This window comes from Gouania willdenowi, chromosome 6 (assembly GCF_900634775.1).
Source record: "Gouania willdenowi chromosome 6, fGouWil2.1, whole genome shotgun sequence".
Classification (NCBI taxonomy): domain Eukaryota; kingdom Metazoa; phylum Chordata; class Actinopteri; order Blenniiformes; family Gobiesocidae; genus Gouania; species Gouania willdenowi.
In genome coordinates this window covers 3,449,928-3,472,454 of record NC_041049.1, presented here as the reverse complement: position 1 = coordinate 3,472,454, position 22,527 = coordinate 3,449,928, and the positions used below count along the sequence as shown (strand labels likewise).

At 36.5% G+C, this 22,527-nt stretch overlaps 1 protein-coding gene across 8 annotated transcripts in view; it reads left to right on the top strand.

The window, feature by feature from the left end:
- ppfia2 (PTPRF interacting protein alpha 2) overlaps positions 1-22,527 on the top strand; it is a 126,758-nt gene that overhangs the window by 73,675 nt on the left and 30,556 nt on the right. For all 8 annotated transcript variants that reach the window (XM_028451215.1, XM_028451217.1, XM_028451216.1 and 5 more), the window contains exons 3-13: positions 2,118-2,219; positions 3,683-3,847; positions 4,374-4,448; positions 9,431-9,541; positions 11,569-11,790; positions 14,568-14,714; positions 15,569-15,703; positions 17,273-17,356; positions 18,216-18,347; positions 18,420-18,482; positions 18,569-18,660. In XM_028451215.1, the coding sequence (XP_028307016.1) occupies positions 2,118-2,219; positions 3,683-3,847; positions 4,374-4,448; positions 9,431-9,541; positions 11,569-11,790; positions 14,568-14,714; positions 15,569-15,703; positions 17,273-17,356; positions 18,216-18,347; positions 18,420-18,482; positions 18,569-18,660 (1,328 nt within the window). The remainder of the gene's footprint in view (positions 1-2,117; positions 2,220-3,682; positions 3,848-4,373; positions 4,449-9,430; positions 9,542-11,568; positions 11,791-14,567; positions 14,715-15,568; positions 15,704-17,272; positions 17,357-18,215; positions 18,348-18,419; positions 18,483-18,568; positions 18,661-22,527) is intronic.

The following is a 22,527-nucleotide window of genomic DNA, read 5'->3' as shown; positions in this document are numbered from 1 at the left end:
GATTATTTAAAGTTGTTCAAGGCATAATATTGCATTGGTAATTTACATAATCTGCCTCCTTTTTTCAGTCTTTGTGAGTTTCCGTGAACACTCTGATGAGTGGGCCCCTTTAAATGTTGTCGCCACAATGAATTGTGGGTCAGAATTATGTGGTCTCCTTTGGTAAAGGATGCGTCAGTGTTTCCTAGGCTAAAGGAGGTTATAAAGGAAGCATTGAGCCTCCTTTCCTTAACTTTTAGAGAATTGGAACACTCCTTATCATGGCCGCCACTTAAACACTAACTGGGGTTAAGGAGAAGTGGATAGGAAAGGAGATAGGAGGGAATATTTGGACACAGCCATTGTTTGTCATGTTTTCTCCGACTTTTTTTTCCTTTTCTTTTCTTTTTTTCTTCTAAGTTTTTTTTGTTGCGTGGTTTTATTAGTTTTATTGGTTTTATGGAGTTGTATAGTGTGCCTAGAGTTGCATGCTTTCTCCACCCGGACGTGTCTTCATGACGTTTTTCTGGTTGGTCTTTGATGTATGTATTTTTTCTTCTTCTAGGGTTTTTTTTTTTGTTGTCTATTTTATGGACACACTGCTGCCTCTTGCCTTTTGTCCACCATCTTTCCCTTAGATCCTGCGAACAACTTGTCTCCCTTAGACAGATGAACTACTGTCCACGACTGTACATCAGAGTTATGTTTGGATACCTGTCGGCGTTCGTTGACAGATATTCCAGGTGTCACATGTCGCACACATCTTTTCTTTGTTTATATTTAAACTGAAAAGCAAACACACCTTCTTTATGGATTATGGTTTATTCACACCAGGCTTAATTTAGACCAGAGTTTTGTGAGTGACAGTGTCGTCCATCGTTGAGGACGTTGATGTCACAGTCATGTGAGCGTACGTCACATTTATAGATCTAAAGTGTGACTAAGGATGTAGATTCAATGCATTCTTCTCTGATGGTTCTTTGATGGACTGTGTTTGTAGCGTGTGTCGTTTTTAATACAGTATTTTTGTGTTTTGGGACACGAGTTTCTCATCTTTTGTATTTTTATTTCAAATTTGTTATATTATGTTATTATGAAAATAGAATAAAAATAATACAGAATGTAATTTTTCTTTTAAATGCTTGACACTTGTTTATAATTTACAAATATTGCAAAATTTCACAAAATGGTTCTTTAATAAGAAGGTTTTAATAGTAGTCCTGATTATTTACATGGACAGAAGCAAATATTTATACTATAATGCTAACTAACGCTCTTTTAGCTTTATAATAACTGTGTTTTTATTCTGTAATGCTGTCAAGAGGCTCTTTTTTAGCTTCTATGCTAACTGTAATTATATCGTAATGCTAACCAAAGCCCCTTTAGCGTCACAATACAACTGTATTTATACTATACCTTTAACCAACACTCTTTTAGATTTATAAATTATGCTAACTGTATTTATACTGTCATGCTAAACAAAGCACTTTTAGCTTTATAATGCTAACTATATTTATATTGTAATGCTAACCAATGTTCTTTTAGATTTATAATGCTAATTATATTGATTCTGTAATGCTAACCAAAGCCCCTTTAGCTTTATAATGCTAATTATATTTCTACCGGAATGCTAACAAAAGGTAATTTTAGCTTTATAATGCAAATTCAATTTATACCGTAATGCTAACCAACACGCTTTTAGCTTCATAATGCCAGCTGCATTCATCCCGTAATGCTAACCAATGCTCTTTCAGCTTCATACAGCTAACTATATTTATACCATAATGCTAACCAATGCTTTTTTAGCTTTGCAATGTAAACTGTATTTATACTATAATGCTGAACAATACTGGTTTAGCATCAATATGCGAACCGCTGTCAAACAATAATGCTAACCACCATTTTTTTAGCTTTATAATGCTAACTGTTATTACACCTAATGCTAGCCAATGCTCTTTTAGCTTTGTAATGCTAACTCTATTTATATATGTAATGCTAACCAAAGCCTCTTTAGCTTCATGATGCTAACTGTGTTGGTACCGTAATGCTAACCAAAGTTCTTTTAGCTTTACAATGCTAAATGTATTCATACTGGTTAGCATGATGATGCTAACCGTGTTGCTAACGTGTGTCTCCAGGAGTTTGCGGCGCTAACGAAGGAGCTAAACGCCTGCAGGGAGCAGCTACTGGAGAAGGAGGAGGAGATCTCTGAGCTCAAAGCTGAGAGGAACAACACCAGGGTGAGACACACACACACACACACACTTATTTATTGTTGTTCAAATATTTAAAAATAAAATAAAACAACCATAAAAACTAAGAATAATAAAACAGAAAATGCAAAATACTTTTATTTTTATAGTTATTGTTGTTTCAAGTAGACCCTGCACAATATTTAAAGTGAAAATAAATCTACAGAGAAAATAAAACTCCTCTTCAAATCTCATTATAGGTGGACTAATAATTTCTAAAGACTTTTATTGAGGATCAAGAGACTTTCTTTTTATTTTATTGCACTTTTTGTCTGGTATATATTTACATACATCTGTGGAAAAATATAAATAATTATTAAATATATTCAATAAAGCCAGCCAAACAACATTGCTCCTGAATTGACTGTATTTTAGGAAATAAAATCAGGCAAAAATTGACTTTTTTCTTTTTTTTTTTTGAAAAAAGAAATCTGTACACATATTTAGTTTACTGGTAATACATTAAACATATTTTACATTATTTACATTTCCACCACAGGTAGCCTTTGATAGGCGATAATTTGAAGTTTTTCACCCTTTAATGAACCAAACCCAGGCTGTGCACATACAGTGTTGATTAAGTGTGGATTCACTCGTGTGAACTTTTCCTGTGGCAAAGGAAACTAAAGTTATTCTCACTCTCGCGCTTTATTATCACTTCAACTTCAAAGCCAACTTTCCTTTGGACGCTTGTTGTTGATGTTTTTACAGCTGATAATTAAATGTGGAGAAAGGCGTGTGCGGACCGTCGTCTGATGATGATGAACATGTGACCTCACAGTGTTTAGGGAAATGATGATAATATTAGCACAGATTTACCAGATTAAACTGGGACTTTGTCTTTGTCCACACCAGTTTGACTGAATAAATAGGATTTTAACTATGGGGATATCAAATATTAGATGTTACGGTGGCATCTACAACAGTAGGACTGACATGGGCTACTGTTTTCACAGCAGGGGCCACAAATATGTAATTGTCTGATCTGAGGGCCACATTATTATAACACTAATGTCAGTATTTAGAATAATGAGCTTTGTTTTGTGTGTTTTTAGGATCATTTTTTGTGTGTATGTATTTGTATGTTCTTTCTGTTTTTGCATTTTTGGAGTCATTTTATGTGTTTCCATTGTTGTTTTGTACATTTTTGGAGTCATTTCATTGTGTTGCTGCTGTTTTGTGTGTTTTTTGGAGTCATTTTTTATGTTTGTAGTGTAATTTTGTGTGTTTTTGTTCTTTTTTTGCTCATGAGTCATTTTGGTGTGTTTTTGTGTTGGGCATTTAGTAACTTTTTGTGTTTTGTTCGCGTTTTGTGCATTTGTTTGTTATATTTTGTGTATTTTTAGATAGTTTGTGCATTAACTCTATAAGATGACAGGAAATTTGACCAGTTTCCCATGTCTTTATTGCGACGGCTGATGTGGACACTAACATATATTTATGCTCCTCAGCTGCTGCTGGAACATCTGGAATGCCTGGTGTCCCGACACGAGCGCTCTCTCAGAATGACGGTTGTCAAAAGGCAGGCTCAGTCCCCGTCGGGCGTGTCCAGCGAGGTCGAGGTCCTGAAAGCACTCAAGTCCCTTTTTGAGCATCACAAAGCCCTGGATGAGAAGGTGAGTGGACCTTTTTACTGAAACATTCACATCTGTAAGGGCACGAACCTCAGCTTGGATACACTGATTGTGCATTTTTAGAGTAATTATGGTGTCTTTGGAGTTATTTTGGTGTGTTTGTGTTGTCATTTTGTGTGTTGTTGCTTTTTTGTGCATTTTTTGAGTCATTTTGAAGGTTTTTTGGAGTCATTTTGTGCGTTTTTGTGTATTTTTTGGAGTCATTTTCCTGTGTTTGTGTTGTCATTTTGTGTGTTGTTGCTTATTTGTGCATTTTTTTAGTCATTTTGTGTGTTTTTGTTGCTATTTTGTGTGTTTTATGGACTAATTTGTGATCTAGTATAATTTTTTGTGTTTCTGACATTTGTTGCTTTTCTGTCATTTTGTGTGTTTGTGAGTCCTTTTGTGTTTTTGTTGCTTTTTATGTATTTCTTGACGTCTTCATTATTCCTCACAGCCTGTTGACAGTTGACCTTTGACCCCTGTGTGACTTCTTTAGATCTGGTAAATGTTTGACCTTCACTTCCAGGTACGGGAGAGACTACGGGTGTCACTGGAGAGGGTGTCTGCCTTAGAGGAGGAGCTTACAGCAGCCAATCAGGAGGTAAGCACTGTTAAAGCCAGCACTTTTAATCATTTTTTTTGGAACAATTTGAGCTCATTTTTGCTTGTTTTTACCATTTTTCTGCAACTACACCAAACTTGCCATATTTTAACTGATTTTTATCACTTTTTCTTGCCATATTTTTTCTCCTTTTAATGCATTTCTCCATCTCATTTCAATGCCTTTTCTGCACATTTTTTCCACTTTCAATACATGTTCAGCACTTATAAACTTTTTCCACCACTTTTACACCTAATGTCACATATGTTGACCCATTGTTGTCACGTTTAACCTCTTTTCACTGTATTTCATTCTTGTTTTTTGCCAATTTAACCACATTCATGATTTATCATGCCCATTATTTGCCAATTTAAACTAAGTGTTCCTACATTATGAATGACATTATTTTAATTTGTCCGCGTGCAAAAACTAGCATTTAAAGTGTCTCTGTAAGTACTTTAAGACGTAGTGCAAGAGTTAGCCACATGCTGTTTCTGAAGCAGGTCAGAAACACAGAAGATCTTACAAAGCAAACGTAAAAGGTCAGATATTGAAGTCTTTAGCAGCATTCAGAATGAGCCCAAACAGAGAGTTTTTCTGGCCCGACTCTTTCCTCAGCTCTTACACTGCGGACGCTCTCACTCAGGCTGCCACTTCACAGCCCGTCACACAACAGTGTGACAACAGCACAGGGAATAAAAGTCAGCCATGAAGAGGAGGAATCACATGATTCTATTCTGTAGATAAATACACAAAATACCTTAAAAACGACAACAAAAAAACATAAAAGAAGAGAAAATTATATGAAATGATGGAAATTTACAAAATGACATCAAAATGACAACAAATAAATAAAAAATGACTCCAGAAACACACAAAATGACAACAAAAAGCACAAAATAAGAGAAAACTATACAAACTTACAAAAATGATGACAAAATACACAAAATGACAATAACAAAAAAAACACAAAATGAGAAAAAACTATACAAACTAGAAAATTGCAAAATATCAACGAAAACAGAGAACAACAACAGCTATACACAAAAATGATGTAATGACGACAAAAAAAATACAAAATAAGAGAAAGATTTACAAGATGACAGAGACATTTAAAGAATGACAAGATAAATACACAAAACTACCAATAAAGCCAAATACAATAAAAAATTACTTAAACATCACAAAATAATTTCCAATTATACACAAATACAACTCCAAAAAACACAAAATGACACAAAACTACACAAAAAGAACTCCAAAAACAAAAAAAAAACTACAAAAAATACACAAGACAACAACAGAAATGCACAAACTGAAGAAAAATACACAAAACAACTACAAGATTTCACAAAATAACACCAAAAACACGAAACAAGAACAATATTACAACAAAAACACACAAATCCTTTGTTATTTCCCGTATCAATGATCAGATCAGTGGTTATTCTAAATATCTGTGATCAAATGAGTCGTATAGTCAGGTTTCCCACTCCAGCTTATAGAGAATTTTATCCGTGCGTCGTTCAGGAAATGGTTCCCATCGCTCTGTCAGAAGTGGAGACGAGGGAGCGTTGGGAGGTTTAGAGACGTCCACACCTCAGAGGCTCCTGGGAAACGGGTCAGACTGCCAGTCTGCCAAATGGTAATTGATTTGGGAAGACGGTCTGATCCGAGGTGGCGTTCCCCGTGGAGGACACGCCCACGTCTGATGAAATGATGGAGCTTTGAGCAGGTGGTGAAGTGGCTGTGGTCTGATTACAGCTGCTGGTGGAGTAGAAATGAGAATCAGTCGTAGTGGTTTCATTTGTTTATTTATGACACGGACATGGATCATAATCAATGCCTCCCTGCTCCCATCAGGGATTACAACCATTGATTACTCAGGGTTTTAGGAGGAGCGGGGGTCGCAATAAATAGGATTATACCACCAATTTTTAACATCGTAGTATTCATTTTGTTTTGCAAATATTTCATGTTTACAACTAATTGTAAATGCAGTAAAAACCCTCCTACACATGGTGGCGCTGTTTTGTGTTGCTTGTTGCTGCGGTGATTGGTTACCAAGTAAAACATAACACCGGACGTCTACGCACCAGAATACTGAGACTTCTGATTGGATCCTTTTTCAGCCAATAGCGTGCCTTATAATAAAATAACATAAGTTCAGCTTTGAAAGTTATCTTACTACTGTACATATTTTAAACCAGACATGCACACATTCAATCCGCGATGGCGTTTTGCGAGGGCACACGTTACGTTTCCTCTTTTAAATTTTACCATTATCCGTTTTGGGGTAAACCCGTTTTCGATTTGTTGGAGTTTTATTGACTTTCCCAAATTTTTATCTTACTAAATTGCCCCAGAATCATGACAGAAATGCTTATTGAAATGATTGAAATCATTTTTCTATGCCTCGGAAGTCCTAAATCTTACCAAATATCAGGAGATCAATCACAACCGAGTAGTTTTGTGATATTTATCAACAAGGGCCTCTAATTATTTGTGATCGCAGAAAACATACAGAAATTATTCAATTCACAATCTGAAATGCAACTGGAATTTTGTTTTGTGTTTTTCAAACACTCTTAAAATTAAAATATGGTTAAATTAATTATGATTAATTAATTACAGAAAAATAGCGCACCAAATTTTTTTTTTTTTAAATGTTGCACTCCTAACAGCGCGAAACCAGAGGAGAAGTAATTGCTGTGCTTCGTGGGCATTAATTTTAGTTTAAATAAAAACACCAGATTAAATTAAAAGCCTAGTTTGGTGCAAAGAAAGAGTTTCCCGATCACCGGAGTAGTCAGCTAACACCTCAATGCTAAATATGTAGCAGCTAACACTTTAATGCTAAACATGTAGCAGCAAGCATCTCAATGCTAAACATGTAGCAGCTAGCACCTCAGTGCTAACATGTACCAGCTAGTACCTAACTGCTAAACATGTAGCAGCTAGTACCTCAATGCTAACATGTAGCAGCCAGCACCTCAGTGCTAACATGTACCAGCTAGTACCTCAATGCTAACATGTAGCAGTTAGCACCTCAATGCTAACATGTAGCAGCTAGTGCCTCAATGCTAACATGTAGCAGCTAGCGCCTCAATGCTAACATGTAGCAGTTTACAAAAAATCCTAAAAAGCATGAATATGACTTTGTAAAATTTAAGTTAGTGCTTTGTGAACAATAAAATCATAATAATCTTTATTCATATTACACATTATGTTAGCACTGTTTTTTAGTTTAAGCTGATTTATTATTTTCATTGATTCAGTCTTACAGAAAAACATTGCTTATGGAAACAAACATTGTTTTGAGATGAATTTAGATGAATTCATTACTATTGTTCTAATTAATTTGATTATTTTTTAATGGAGTCCCACCACTACTTGTTACACATGTAAATGTTCAATATGGTTAAAATTGTTGAACCTGTGATTTACTTTAGTCAGTTTCTCACAATCAGGGGCTAAAAAAAAGAAATGACTTTCAGATGGAAATAAAATGCCTAAATCATCATAAATGTGACTGTAGGAAAGACTAAAACTAAAATGTCCTTGTGCCACGCCTCATTATAGTTGTGGAGTTTCTACATCTCATTATCTGATGCAATCGTCTCATGAAGATCTTTTCATCCCACCTCTCTGTCCGTGTCCATCAAACGTCTGCCTTTGATTGGAGGAGGATCAACAACATCAAACAGAACGACACGTCAGATCTGACAAACGTCTCCATTCTGTAATATTTAGAGACCTTTGTTTGTTGCTTCGTCGACATCGTTTGAGCTCTGAACTGGAAAATTACAGAGAATTTGGGAATAATCATTATCACTGATGGTTATTACAATTATTGTTATTACAAGGCAATGAGAGGCAAAGTGTGTGAGTGAATAATTATTTTTAGCTGCACAATCTTAGAAAAAAACTGCAAAAAATCATTTCTGTTTCATCTGTTTATAGTCACTTTTATTAACAGCAGCTGCTCAATATCAATGTGTGAAATTGAATTAGATCAAATAAACCAAATCAAATCTAATTAAATCAAATTCAGTAAAATGAATACACCGATGTTTAATTAAATCAGATTTTATTACATAAAAAATATATAAATACATTTCCTTTACTGGAATATAGAAAATATAGCATGAAATATGGTGAAAAGAGGTTAAAAGTTACTATAATGGGTCAATATTTAACATTTAAAAAATATTTTTAGTTTCTTGAAGACACCTGGAGACCCCCTCCCTCAAAAAAAAAATACACAAAATCCAAAAAAAAACTAAACTAAAATAATTCAAATGATTTTAAAATTACAAAAAACACATTTAGCATTTTTTGAAATTACACAGGACTCCAAAACTACACAATGTGAACACAAAAACACAAAGAGACAACAAAAATTCACAAAATTATAAAAAAAATTACACAAAATATAAAAAAAAATACACATGGTTTAAAAATACACAAAATGACCAAAATAATACCCAAAATGATTAAAATTACACAAAATAATTCAAAAAATACACATCATTAAAAAATATACAAAATGACTCAGAAAATACACAGGACTCAACACACAATGTGAAAACAAAAACCCAAAAAGAAAACAAAAATATGCAAAATGACTCAAAAAATGCACAAAAACAAAACAAAAATAATCAAAATGATTTTATAAAATACCAAAAACAAAAAGTACAACAACAATTGTCAAAATGACCAGAAATAGGTTGCGGTGGCTGTGCACAAGGATGGAGCAGAGGTGAGGAGGGGGCTGTTAAAAGGGAAATATGATGGAATCGTGACCTTGGGCGAAGCTGCTGAAACATCTCTGAGAATGTGATAATTACTGTGATCGTCCACTTCCTGCCGTGCAAACTTTAAAATAAATGAGGAAAACAACACTCAGGCCTGTCGCTGCGTGTCACTAGCTCTGATCCTGATCTGTGCGTCTAAACGTACTCTGTGTGTGTGTTCTACAGATCGTGGCCTTACGAGAGCAGAACGCTCACATTCAGAGAAAAGTAGCATCTGGAGACGGAGCGGACGACATCCTGGATGGAAGTGAAGCACAGCAAAAGGTCCATGGAAAGGTAAGCCACGCCCCCTTAATTCAAAGACTGCTAAGTATGACTTTTACATTTACTTATTTGTTCTTAAACACATCTTGATGTTACTGGTTCGATGCACTAAACATACATTTAGGCTTTTTTGTAATTCCAGCAAGTTACTTTTGTTTTTCAGGAAATTTACTTTGATCTGTCAAATTATGTCTTGAGATCAAAGTAAATTTCCTGAAAAATAGTACTCTCAATAAATGAAACCTTAACATATTATAAAAAAAGAAGATAAAAAGAACTTGCCGGAATTACTACGCGGAAGTCAAGGACACATCAAAGTGATCAGCAGATGCCTCTAAAGAAGTCTGGCAGTTGGTAGTCTAAACATGTCAGGAGATCAAAGTAAATTTCCTGAGAAACAATTGTCTGAATAAATAAAACCTTTACATATTATTCAAAAAGAACTTGATGGGGAATTACTACGAGGAAGTCAAGGAAACATCAACGCGATTGGCAGACGCCTCTGAAGAAGACTGGCAGTTGACAGTCGAAACCTGTCAGGAGATCAAAGTACATTTCCTGAAAAATAGTTGTGTAAATAAATGAAACATGTAAAGGGTTATTTTTCTATCTGTTCATGTCTTGGACCAAGCAGTGGTTTGTGTTTGTTTTGATGTTGCCGCTGTTTGAACCTGATGTTGAGGACGCCTTTCATAAGCTCTGGTCAGGTGAACGCTCTGCAGCGGTTTTTCCCTTTAATGTAAGCTAGCTGAACACAGGCTGCGGCGTGCTCGATTACTTGATTATCCTGTTTTTATGTCTGGAACATCAGAGTTGAAGATGACCGCCCTCTGTCAAAGTGGACGCTGGAGAGCGGGGAACCCTGGGGGGATCAATGGAGATGCTATTATGGGCTGGCCTGTGGTGTGTAGGAGCGATAGCAGCGCTAAAAAGACAAACATGATGCATGCTGGGAGAGACGCAAATAAGAAACACCTATCAGCTGCTGCTCGACTGTGGGTCAGTTTTCCTCGTCTTTTGGGAATGTGGAAAAATCAACCAGTTTTGCAACTATAGGATGTAAACCAGCCTACTGTCAAGGTCGTGGGAAAAACATGCTATAGAAAACTAATGCTAATAAACTCCATCCCACACTCAGGAAGAGAGCAACAAAATATCCTAGAAAGCATAACAGCAACAAATATACACAAAATAAATCCAAACATACAAAAAACAACAAGGAAAATACACAAAATAACAGAAAAACGCACCAAACGGCAACAAATAAACACAAAATGACTCCGAAAACACTACAAACGACAAAAAAAATACATGTAATGAATCCAAAAGTACACAAAACAACTAGAGATAAACACAAAATGACAAGAAAAATACACTAAATAACAGAAAACACATAAATGTGCAACAAATATACTGTACACAAAATGACTGTGAAAAAAGGAAAGATATTCAAAATGATGACAAAAATAACACAAAACGGCAACAAATATACACAAAATAAAAAATAAAAAAAAATACACAAAACGAGAAGAAAAATACACAAAACAACAGTTTAAGTTCATACAACTCAACTAAAATCAGCAAAGTCCTCTAATGTTTAATCTCTTCAAACAAATTATGAATGGATGACACTTAAAAACTGGAAGAACAGACATTTAAGAAATTAGGGAGGTTTCTTCATGAATATATGGGAAGCATTTTTGGACCATTTTTGTAGTTTTTTTTAGTCGCTTCTTCTGTTTTTCTGTTTATAGCATAAAGGCAGAGGCTCATGCATTTAATTACATTATATATCCAGTTATTCAGAAGTTTCTTTCACTTTTAAACAAGGTTATGTTGGTAATGTTATTCTGAAGTTTTTCAGAGAAGATGTTGGTCAAAACCAGCACAAAAAGCATGTCATACGCAAATAGTATGTGGGCGTGGCCATTTTGGAGATTTCCGCCAATCAGCCTTCAAACCCTAACCTTCCCACGTGTTCATATCTCTTCCTGGTTGGATGAAACCCTTGTGCTCTCCTGCCCATCTCTCACCCTCAGCGTCTGTCCAACGGCGCCCTGGAGTCGGCCCACGAGGCGTCGCAGGTGGTGGAGCTGCAGGACCTGCTAGAGAAGCAGAACTACGAGCTGGCCCAGATGAAGGAGCGCATGTCCTCGCTGTCCTCTCGGGTCTCCGAGGTGGAGCAGGAGCTGGAGACGGCCCGCAAGGACCTGATCAAGTCTGAGGAGATGAACAACAAGTACCAGAGGGACATCAAGGAGGTTGGCAGCACACACACACACACACACACTGACTTTCTTTACGATTGTGACACCGTCATAAAAATAGAAACAGAAATCAGACAGTTTGAGGTTGTGTCTGTGAAATGTCGGCCATCTTCCAGGGACTAACTGCACACAGCAACCACCATGTAAACAGTCTGAGTCCAGTTATAACTAGATTTTTAAATGTATGGAAACAGGTTAGCTAGGCTGGAATTAGCTTAATTAACAAACTCAGAGTGTTTGACAATCAGGGCTTATCGTGCATATAGAAAATTTGGTTTTCATAAGTGAACCCTGTAGACCAGGGGTTCTCAACCTTGGGGTCAGGACCCCATTTTGGGTCACGAGACACTGGGAGGGGGTCGCCAGATGCCTTCAAGAAATGAATAATATTTTTTGAACAATTTGAGCCCATTTTTGCAAATTTTTACTGTTTTTCTGCAACTACACCAAACGTGCCATATTTTAACCTGGTGGCCCCATTTTTCAAATGACTACTCCTCCGTTAGTTCTCGTTAGATCAGAATGCAGTTTGGTATGAATACTTTATGAATGAATATGATGAGATGCTCTGAGCCCTTTTTTTAAAAATGGGGCCCGGGGGCCCACCCCCCATTTTTGGTAATTTCCAAATGTATGGGAACATAGTCGTGTGATATATCGTTTTAAAGGTAATTTTTTAGGCAATTTCTATTAAAGTTGTTTTCTCATTTATTTGTGAGTCAAATATGGCGACGGTTGGTGTTACCGAATCATTGACACATAGCAATATATGAATGTGGCCCATTATTCCGTATGTGCCACGGAAATGACTAATCCTCTGTTAATGCTTGTTGAATCGGGCTGTAATTCCACATGGATAATCCATGAGCAGATGTCAAGAGCCTCTCGGAGACCTTTTTGAAAATATATCGGAACATAGTCATGTGATATATCGTTTCAAAGGCAATTCAACATGGATTACGATTTTATGTCGCACAATTTCATTTGTTTTACTCGGTGGAACCGAGTCATTTCATGGAATTCTTGGGAACGTGGTACGTGCTTTTCATCAGAACTTGTTCCAGAGTAAAAGACAGGTTTCTGGGCTAATTCTGCTACATCCCAGATCCAGATCACACCTCCTACTCTCGAATCCTTTTACCGGTTTTATTTACTTCCTGGTTTTGTGCATTGTTTATCTGTCCGGGTGCAAAAACCAGCATTTAAAGTGTTTCTGTAAGTACTTTAAAGCGTAGTGCAAGAGTATGCCGGTATCTGGCAACTTTATTTTAGCGGTCGCAGGCTGAAAAGGTCGACAACCACTGCTGTAGTGGACTGATTATGTATTATGGAGACATTATGCTATGGCTAAAGGCTAAAGGCTAAGCTATCACATAGCTGTAAACACATCCCATAAACGCACAATGATTCAGCAGCACAAACCTCGGGAGTGTATAAACACTTTTTATGAACACGCTGCTATAGAATAACCTCCTGGCTGTTGTTCCTAAACTACTGGTGGACCAATGATTCTCTCTCTGAGCGATGCACACAGGATGTTGTCTTCAGCACAGGCCCCTGATGGACCCTCAGCTGAAATGACTATTGATTGCCTCATGAAGTCCAGCATGAGGCAATTACTGCTAACCACGCCAACGTGAACTCATCACGTCGTCCTGGGATTATCACACGGCACGAGAACAAAGGTTTATTTCCACAGTGGATGATTTTACAGTCAGACACAAAACAGGCAGGAAATGAACTACAACATCCACAGATAACATGGCCAGGGACGGGTTACTTTTATCACACAAATGTGTTTAATCTGATCAAAGGACCGCATTCACATCAACATTCATGTTAGCATTTACAATAATGACCAACCTGAGCATTAACAAATGAAACAACAAAGAGTTTGTGTGTTTTTGTGGTTGTTTTGTGTGTTTTTCCATTGATATATTTTGTTCTGGCATTTTTTTATGTTTCAGGAGCTTTTTTGTGAATTTTTCTTGTCGTTTGGACATTTTTGGATTAGTTATATGTATATTTGTTGCCGTTTGGTATGTTTTTTTGTTATTTTGTGTATTTTTCTTCTCATTTTGTGTATTTTGTATTTTTGTCTGTGTATATTTGTTGCCATTTTGTGCATTTTTACAGTAATTTTGTGCATATTTGTGGCTGTTTTGTGGGTTTTTCCATTTTGTGTTTTTTTATTTTTTACGTTTATCATTTTGTGTATTTTTATTGTCGTTTTGTGTATTTTTTTAATTCATTATATGTATCTATTTGTTGCCATTTGGTGTGTTAATAATTTATGTATTGTTTATTGTAGTTTTGTGTATTTATGGATCGTTATAAATTTGTTGCCGTTTGTAGTACTTTTGTGTATATCTGTTGCCGTTTGGTGTGTTTTTCTGTTAATTTGTGTATTTTTAGATTTTTTTTGTGTATATTTGTTGCCGTTTGGAGTGTTTTTGGAGTCATTTTGTGTGCGGTATATTTGTGGGTTTTTCCATTGATATGTTTTTGACATTTTATGTATTTTTGACATTTTGCCCGTTTATGGAACTATTTAGTATATTTTTCTTGTCATTTTGTGGATTCATTATATGTATATTTGTTGCCGCTTAGAGAGTCATTTTGTATATATTTGTTCTTTTTCTGTTTTAATATATTTTCTTGTTGTTCTTGTAAAAAGCTGAGAATCTCGAAGTGAAGGGGGTGTGTGTGTGTGTGTGTGTGTGTGTGTGTGTGTGTGTGTGTGTGTGTGTGTGTGTGTGCGTGTGCCTCAGGCCATGTGTCAGAAGGAGGACATGGAGGAGAGGATCGTCACGCTAGAGAAACGCTATCTGAGCGCCCAGCGAGAGTCCACGTCTGTGCACGACATCAACGACAAACTGGAGAACGAGTTGGCCAATAAGGAGGCTTTCCTGAGACAGGTGGGAGAGAGCTCACGTTACACTGTAAAAAAGTCTTTGATTTTTTGAGGTTTTGTAAACTTAATGTTTTTTTAAGTTGGCAAAAATAAATATGGTGAAGTTGACCTAATGTACTAAAGCGTAGAGCACATGGGAAAATATCTTTTGGATCATTACATTGTATAAAAAATTTGATTATATTGTACAAACATGATATTACTTTCTACGTACAATATACTATCATCATCATATAGTGAAATGTTCGTACAATATAAGCATGTTGTTTGTACAATATGAGTACAATATATAGGTGTTAATATTTCTGGGTATTATTATTTCTGTTATGAGCGTCTGGGTCTTTCTTTGTGTCAATAAACCTCTAGATTTCATTTTTTTTTTAAATAGTAAAATGATCCTGAAGAGAAGTGACAGGTAGTGGGAAAAGTTCATATGAAATATATTTTAATAATTATTAACTACGTATGTGTGCAAGACATAGAACTGTAACATGGTTCCCATGGTTTGTGTTTAATTACATTGTATTTTCATGACATTTACAATTACAAAATCATAATTCAATTATGATTACAACAGCATCATATGTTTACAATTACAATTACAATCATAATTACACCACAATTGTAATTAGTTATCTATTGCTCGATTACAATTATAATTGACCCCAACCCTGGTTCACGCTATACTTCCTGTTACTGTTGCTGATGCTGTGTGTGTGTGTGTGTGTGTGTGTGTGTGTGTGTGTGTGTGTGTGTGTGTGTGTGTGTGTGTGTGTGTGTGTGTGTGTGTGTGTGTGTGTGCGTGTGCGTGCGTGTATGTGTGCGTGCGTGTGCATGTGTGTGCGTGCATGTGGTCAGATGGAGGAGAAGAACCGGCAGCTGCAGGAGAGGCTGGAGCTCGCTGAGCAGAAGCTCCAACAGACCATGAGGAAGGCCGAGACCCTCCCTGAGGTGGAGGCGGAGCTAGCTCAGAGGATAGCGGCGCTCACAAAGGTAACAGCGAGTTAAATTTCACCCTAACACACGTGTTTAGATTGTGAGAACATGCAAACTCCACACGAGAAGGTCCAAGAAACCCAAGTTGTTTTGCTCCACCCACGCTGCGTTTCAACTGTTTGTGAGTTTTGGTAAAAACGAGTGAACAACGTACTGCCCCCTACTGTTAGAAATGAGAAAAACTGTTGCTACGCATGAATGTATGCCCTTCAAAATAAAAGCACAGTAGCTTTTTTTATTTTAATGCCCATGACACATTAAAAATAGTTTTGCGACCCACTTTTGAGTCCTTGAAACCCCCATTTAAAAATAAGTTAGAAATAAGAATAGCTGTTACCATGCTTGAATGAATGCCCTTCAGAATAAAAGCACAGAAGTTTTTTCTTGAATTTTAAGTCTTTGAAATTCCCGTTTTACGAATAACTTAGAAATAAGCATCGCTGTCGCTATGCGTGAAAACATGCCTTTCAAAATAAAATCACAGAAGCCTTTTCTTGAATTTTAATGTCCATGACACATTAAAAACAGTTTTAAGACCCACTTTTGAGTCTTTGAAAGTCCAGTTTTGGAACCCTGGGCCTGTCTTTACATCAACTTTGAAAAAAAAAAAAAAGTTTTTCCTATGTCTTCACTTTTATCTGCTTCTCAACATCAACTTTTTCTGTAAATCAATCGTTTCAAACAACGAGAAAATCCAAGAAATGTTTTTCCTCCACCCGTGCTGCGTTTCAAATGACCAAATTACTGCCCCCTACTGTTAGAAATAAGAATAGTTGTCGCTATGCGTGAATGTATGCCCTTCAAAATAAAAGTACAAGAGTTTTTTTCTTGAATTTTAATGCCTGTGATCCACTGAAAACAGTTTTGTGACCAACTTTTTATGTCTTTGAAACTCCCGTTTAGAAATGAGTTAGAAATAAGAATAGTTGTCGCTATGCATGAATGAATGACCTTCAAAATAAAAGCACAGGAAACTTTTTCTTGGATTTTAATGCCCATGACACACTAAAAAACAGTTTTGTGACCCACTTTTGAAACTCTAGGCCTTCCGTTTCATCAACTTAGATAAAACCTTCAGTTTTTCCTCCGTCAGCTCACTTTTATCTGCTTCTCAACATCAACTTTTTCTGTAAATCAGGCGTTTCAAACAAACTCCAGTGAAAACATGAATCCTTATGTCAGGGATTCTATCAGCTCCTCTATACTCACAAATTTAAAAAAAACATCTTGCTATGATTGCATTTATTTATTTGGTCACCATGTATTTACAGGAACGCTCAATTGTTTCTAAAATTATTCCCAAACACTATTTCCACATAAAAATTGTAATTTTAGCAAAAACTGGTTAAATATTGAAGGGATTTTGACTTGTTTTGTAACATTATGGTTCTTCACAGTGAAACAAAAACTGGGGCACAATATTGATGAAAAATCTGTTTTTCGTGCTATCAGACTTGGTCGTATGTCGTCGTCTTTTGTTTGTTGACCTCTGAGTGTGACTCACCCCCCCCCCCCCGTCCTTGTCCCTATTATTAGCGTTCTGTCTGTGCCGTTGTCCGTCCACAGGCCGAGGAGCGTCACGGGAGCATCGAGGAGCGAATGAGGCACTTGGAGTGTCAGCTGGAGGAGAAGAACCAGGAGCTGCTGAGGGTGAGTCAACGTAGCGCCGCCGTTAGCCTAGCATGACCCCACACAGCTGACAGCTCATTGTTGCTAATGATGGATACAGTCATGGGCAGCACATGTCATATTTATCTGATTTAGATCAAAATAAGGCTTTTTTTTAAAGAAATCAACAAATTACAGATAAAATTATCTTTTTTTTAATTATTACTTGAATGTAGTGGTTGAATTTAAGTCTAATCACATATTTTGTGCTGTCAAAACCATGGGTTCTCAACCTCAGGGTCAGAACCTCATTTTGCGAGACACTGGGAAGGGGTCGTCAGATGCCTTCAAGAAATTAAGAAAATTTGAGCACATTTTTTACTTATTTTTACTATTTTTCTGCAACGACACCAAAATTGCCATATTTTAACCTATTTTCATCTCTTTTTCTTGCCATATGTTTGCTCCTTTAAATGCATTTTTGCTACATTACTCACATTTTTTCACCTTCAAGACATTTTCAGCACTTATAAACCCTCACATATTTATTTACTCATTATTAGCTACTTGTTTTTAACAAAATGGAAAACACATTAAAAGTCTTTGTTACACTTGAAATAGAAAAATAGTTTTTGGTCAGCATTGGATATAAACTAAATTCTAGCAAGCTAGTTATCGATTAGCAAAAACATAGAAAATGACTTTGAAAATCAACTTAAAAAAACACGACTTCAAAGACAGAAAATATCCATAAACACAAAACAATTAAAAAACAGAAAATGACTTTGAAAATAGACAAAACAGCTTCAAAAACACACAAAATAACTCCAAAAAGACACAGGACATAAAAAACACACTAAATGCCTGGTTGTGTAACTAAGGCTTGTGTTTCCTGGTCCAGGCTCGTCAGAGGGAGAAGATGAACGAGGAGCACAACAAGCGTCTGTCGGACACGGTGGATCGACTCCTCACTGAGTCCAACGAGCGTCTGCAGCTGCACCTGAAGGAGAGGATGGCCGCCCTGGAGGAGAAGGTCAACCATCATCACTTTGACCTTTGACCTCTGAGATCCTCACACCATGGACCTTCTGTCATGTCTCTGCAGAATCTGCTGATCCAGGACACTGAGGGCTACAGGAAACAGTATGAAGACTCCATCCATGAGAAGGTAGGTGGTACCTATGCTAACTCCTCCCCCTCACTGAACTTAGGGTCATTAGAGACCAGTAACATGTTGGTGGTGTGTTGGTTTAGTCCCAGTTGGCCGAGGAGATGGAGAAGCTGCGAGTGGAGCTGGATCAGTTCAGATTGAGGGCAGGATCCCTCACTGAGCCCACGCTGTCACGGTAACGGTCACTGTTTTCTGTATTTTCTGGCATTTTGTTATTTGTATTTTTATGTAAAGTGTTGTTGTTTTATGTGTTTTTGATGCTGTTTAAAACACTTTACTGTCATTTCTGTGTTTTTCTTCTCATTCTTTTTAGTTTTTGTCATTTCTTTGTTTGTTTTTGTCATTTCTTTGTTTATTTTTGATAGTTTTATGTATTTTCATGTCAATTTTGTGTAATCTTTTTATTTTAAGTGTTTTTGAGGGCGTTTTGTATAGTTTTCTGTCATTTTAGTGAGTTGTGCTCTAGATTCGTAGGACAGCTTCTGTGTCTGACAGAGAATGTTTGGTTAGGTGAAGCTATCGGAGATAAATCCAGGATATACTTATCTAGCTTCGTAGTACAGGCTCACTGTATCTTATCGCGCTAACTTCTGGGATTTAATCAGAGTGTGCTAGACTACGAAGCTAACGTCTTACGGAGCTAAATCACCATGGTAACTTAAGCTAAATCACCATGGTAAATTACACTAAATCACCATGGTAACTTAGGCTGAATGACTAATCTGGTCGGGACCAGGTTTTGTTCTGGATTCTTCAATTGTGACTTAAGTTGCTCTCCAGTTTCGCTGTGATTGTGATTGGTCTGACGCTGCAATCTCCTCCTCTGTTACTAGAGCGCGCACGTAGCCAGGCTGAAATCACCTCGTTTAACTTAGTTTGTTGTAATCTAGATTCGTAGGACAGCTTCTGTCTGACGGACAATGTTTGGTTAGGTGAAGCTAACGGAGATAAATCTAGGATATAATTATCTAGATACGACATTCTCTGGTCTTTGGAGACAGCAGACGTGTTTTCGTTTGCTCCGATAACACGACCTTGGCTACAGCTGGCTACAGCTGAACAGCCTGAACAGCCTGAAAAACTGGGCCCAAGACTGAAGGAAAATGGTGAAAAAACCGCAGGGAGGCCCTTCAGAACCCAATTCGGGTTTGGAAGAGGTCAAGGAGATGATACGCGAGGGTCTACAAAACCTATCTGCCGAGATAAAGTCGTTGGAAAAGACGCTGGAAAACTCACTGGAAAGACTACAAAGCGAAACAAAGGTACTGAAAGAAAAGAATGAAAGAAATGCTGAAGAGATAAAATTGTTGAACGCGAGGGTTGAACAGCTGGAACAAAAGGAAAGAGAGAAAGATGTCATCATCACAGGCCTAAAGATAAAACCCAGGAGTGACGAAGAAACAAAATCGATTGAACAACAGGTCGTTGACTTCCTGAAGTCGAAGGACATTGTCCTGAACCCTGACATCATAAACTCCTGCCATCTCCTACCAAAGAGAAATGATACCAGAGCTGTAAAAATAACCTTCACGAATATAAAATTCAAAGGAGAAATACTCAAGCAAAGAAATAAACTCAAGGGAACGAAGGTGTACATCAATGAAAACCTGACGAAACAAAATGCAAGCATTGCATGGAAAGCACGCCAAATAAAAAAAGAAGGAAAGATTATGAAGACTTGGTCAAAAAACTGCAGGATTTACATCCTGGAAGAAGAGGACGGAAAACCAGTTCTCATCAAAACGATGGACAACTTGGGAAAATACGAAGGATCCACCTAAACAACAACACTACTGATGGTAATCATGGATATGGACCCAGATCTATATAAACACAGGAAACAAAACTCAGACTGTAATTATTTTACGGAGACCGATTTAAATGTGAAACCAAGAGTAAAAAAGGTCTGTCATTTATTCATTTCAATTGCTAGGTGGTGGGGTGATTAAGGATTACATTAAATTTAAATTCAAAGTGTTTATTGTCATATGTGCAGTTAGAAACACGTTTTTTTTTATACAATGAAATTACTGCCTTGCTTATGAGCTGGGATATAATAATGTGTTTATACAAGTTAAATCTAAAAGTGGAAAATACAACACTGCCAATAAAACTAATAACAGCAGTTAGAAACACGCTTATGAACTAAGATATATTACATTAAAATACTGCCTTGCTTGTGAACTGGGATGTAGTGATGTGTTTATACAAGTTGGATCTGATCCCATCATCAGACAGTGGAGGATACAACACTGCCAATGGAACTAACAACAGCTGGATTACCCTTGATGTAGAGACAAAACAAGGTGACATTGTGGATGAAAAGGGAAAAACCTTCCAAACACCTTCGAAAGAGGAACTATTCTTGAACTGGAGGAATGCTAACAATGTCTGGCAGGGAACAAGGTCAACACAAAAAAAGATAGAGAGGACAACACTGACTACAGATGGACGTTCAGAAGAAATCAAGAATGTTTGACCAGAGAGACATGTAAACCCATGTAAATTTGCGATGGTAAAACAGGGGACGGGACCCGGATAAGCAAACTGCTTCTCTCGTCTCCTTTTTCGGCATGTACAAAAAAAGAAAAAAAAAAAAAAAAAGTGAATGTAACCATGTCGGAAATAAACTGAATAAATAAATAAATAAATACGTAGTACAGGCTCATAGTGTCCAAACACAGGATTTGACTTGTTTGCACAAACTCTTATTTTGGCGGTTTGTCTTTTACGGTTCAACGCCTTGCTCATGATTTGAGGTAGAGATGGGCAACTTTTTTCCACATCAGGGGCTGCAAAAATTAGATTTTTTTAAAAAATCCCAGATCCAAGGAATAGAATATTGACCAATCAGAGTATTAAGAGTGTGAATTTTAGTTGTTTTGTCTGTTTTTCAAGTACTTTTGTTGATTTTTGTTGTGATTTTGTGTGTTTTTGTCGTCGTTCTTTTGAGTATTCCGTCATTTTGTGTAGTTGAGACTTTTTGCGTATATCATCTCATTTTGTTTGTTTTTGTCATTCATTTGTGTATTTTGGTGTTTTGTGTACTTTGTGTACCAGAGGGGTCTTTTCTTCTTCTGTTCTTCTGTTTTTTATCCTTTTGCTGTTGTTCTCTTACATATACCGGTAGGTCATGCTAATGTTTAGGTCGCGTTTCACGAAATGTAGGATTTCTTTGAGGATTTATGTGAGAAGCGACTCAGCACTTCCAGGGACATGCATGTTTTTAGCCACTAGATGGCACTGTCGGCTGAAACATCCTCAGATAGGATGATCTGATCAATAATAATAATATGGTAAATATACACCTTTTAATGGATATATACGCATGATTCTTATATAACACTTTATAATCAATTCACATTTTAACCACTAGGTGGTCCAAAATAATAATATGAAGGACGCATTAGTGGATAAGTCAAGTATGAGATATAAGATTTAAAACCAGTTGTGTCACGATACAACTTTTTCACTTCCGATACGATACCGATATTGCCCCCTTGGGTGTTGGTCGATACCGATATTAAACTGATGCAATATCAGCACTTTTATGACTTATTTTTATTATAAAATGTTAGAAAATACTTGACCAAGTGATATTAGTCAAACAGCAAACAATAGTTAGCAACAATAGGTACGAGAAAAAACTGACCCATTTATTATTAATCAATAGGTTACAGATATTTTAACCTTAAACTGAAGAATATTATATAATTAAATTAAATAAATAAAAATATAACCAAGAAACCTTGAAAAAATAACATTAGTAAGTACAATAACGAAAGAAATCAGTTTTTAAAATGCAAAATAACTGATAGTTTAACTTGAACATAAACATATTCTACAATTAAAAAAGAATAAAGAAAAAATAACCTCAATAAATCCAATAAAAACTAATTATGATTCTGATATTTTAGGTGTAATATTAAAGCATTATCTGACGTTTGATGCCTTTATAACTGGTTGGTTGGACCTTAATAAGTGTATTAAAATGAAACGACTCTCCATCCCTCAGTGACTGACGCTCTATTGTTAGAAAGTG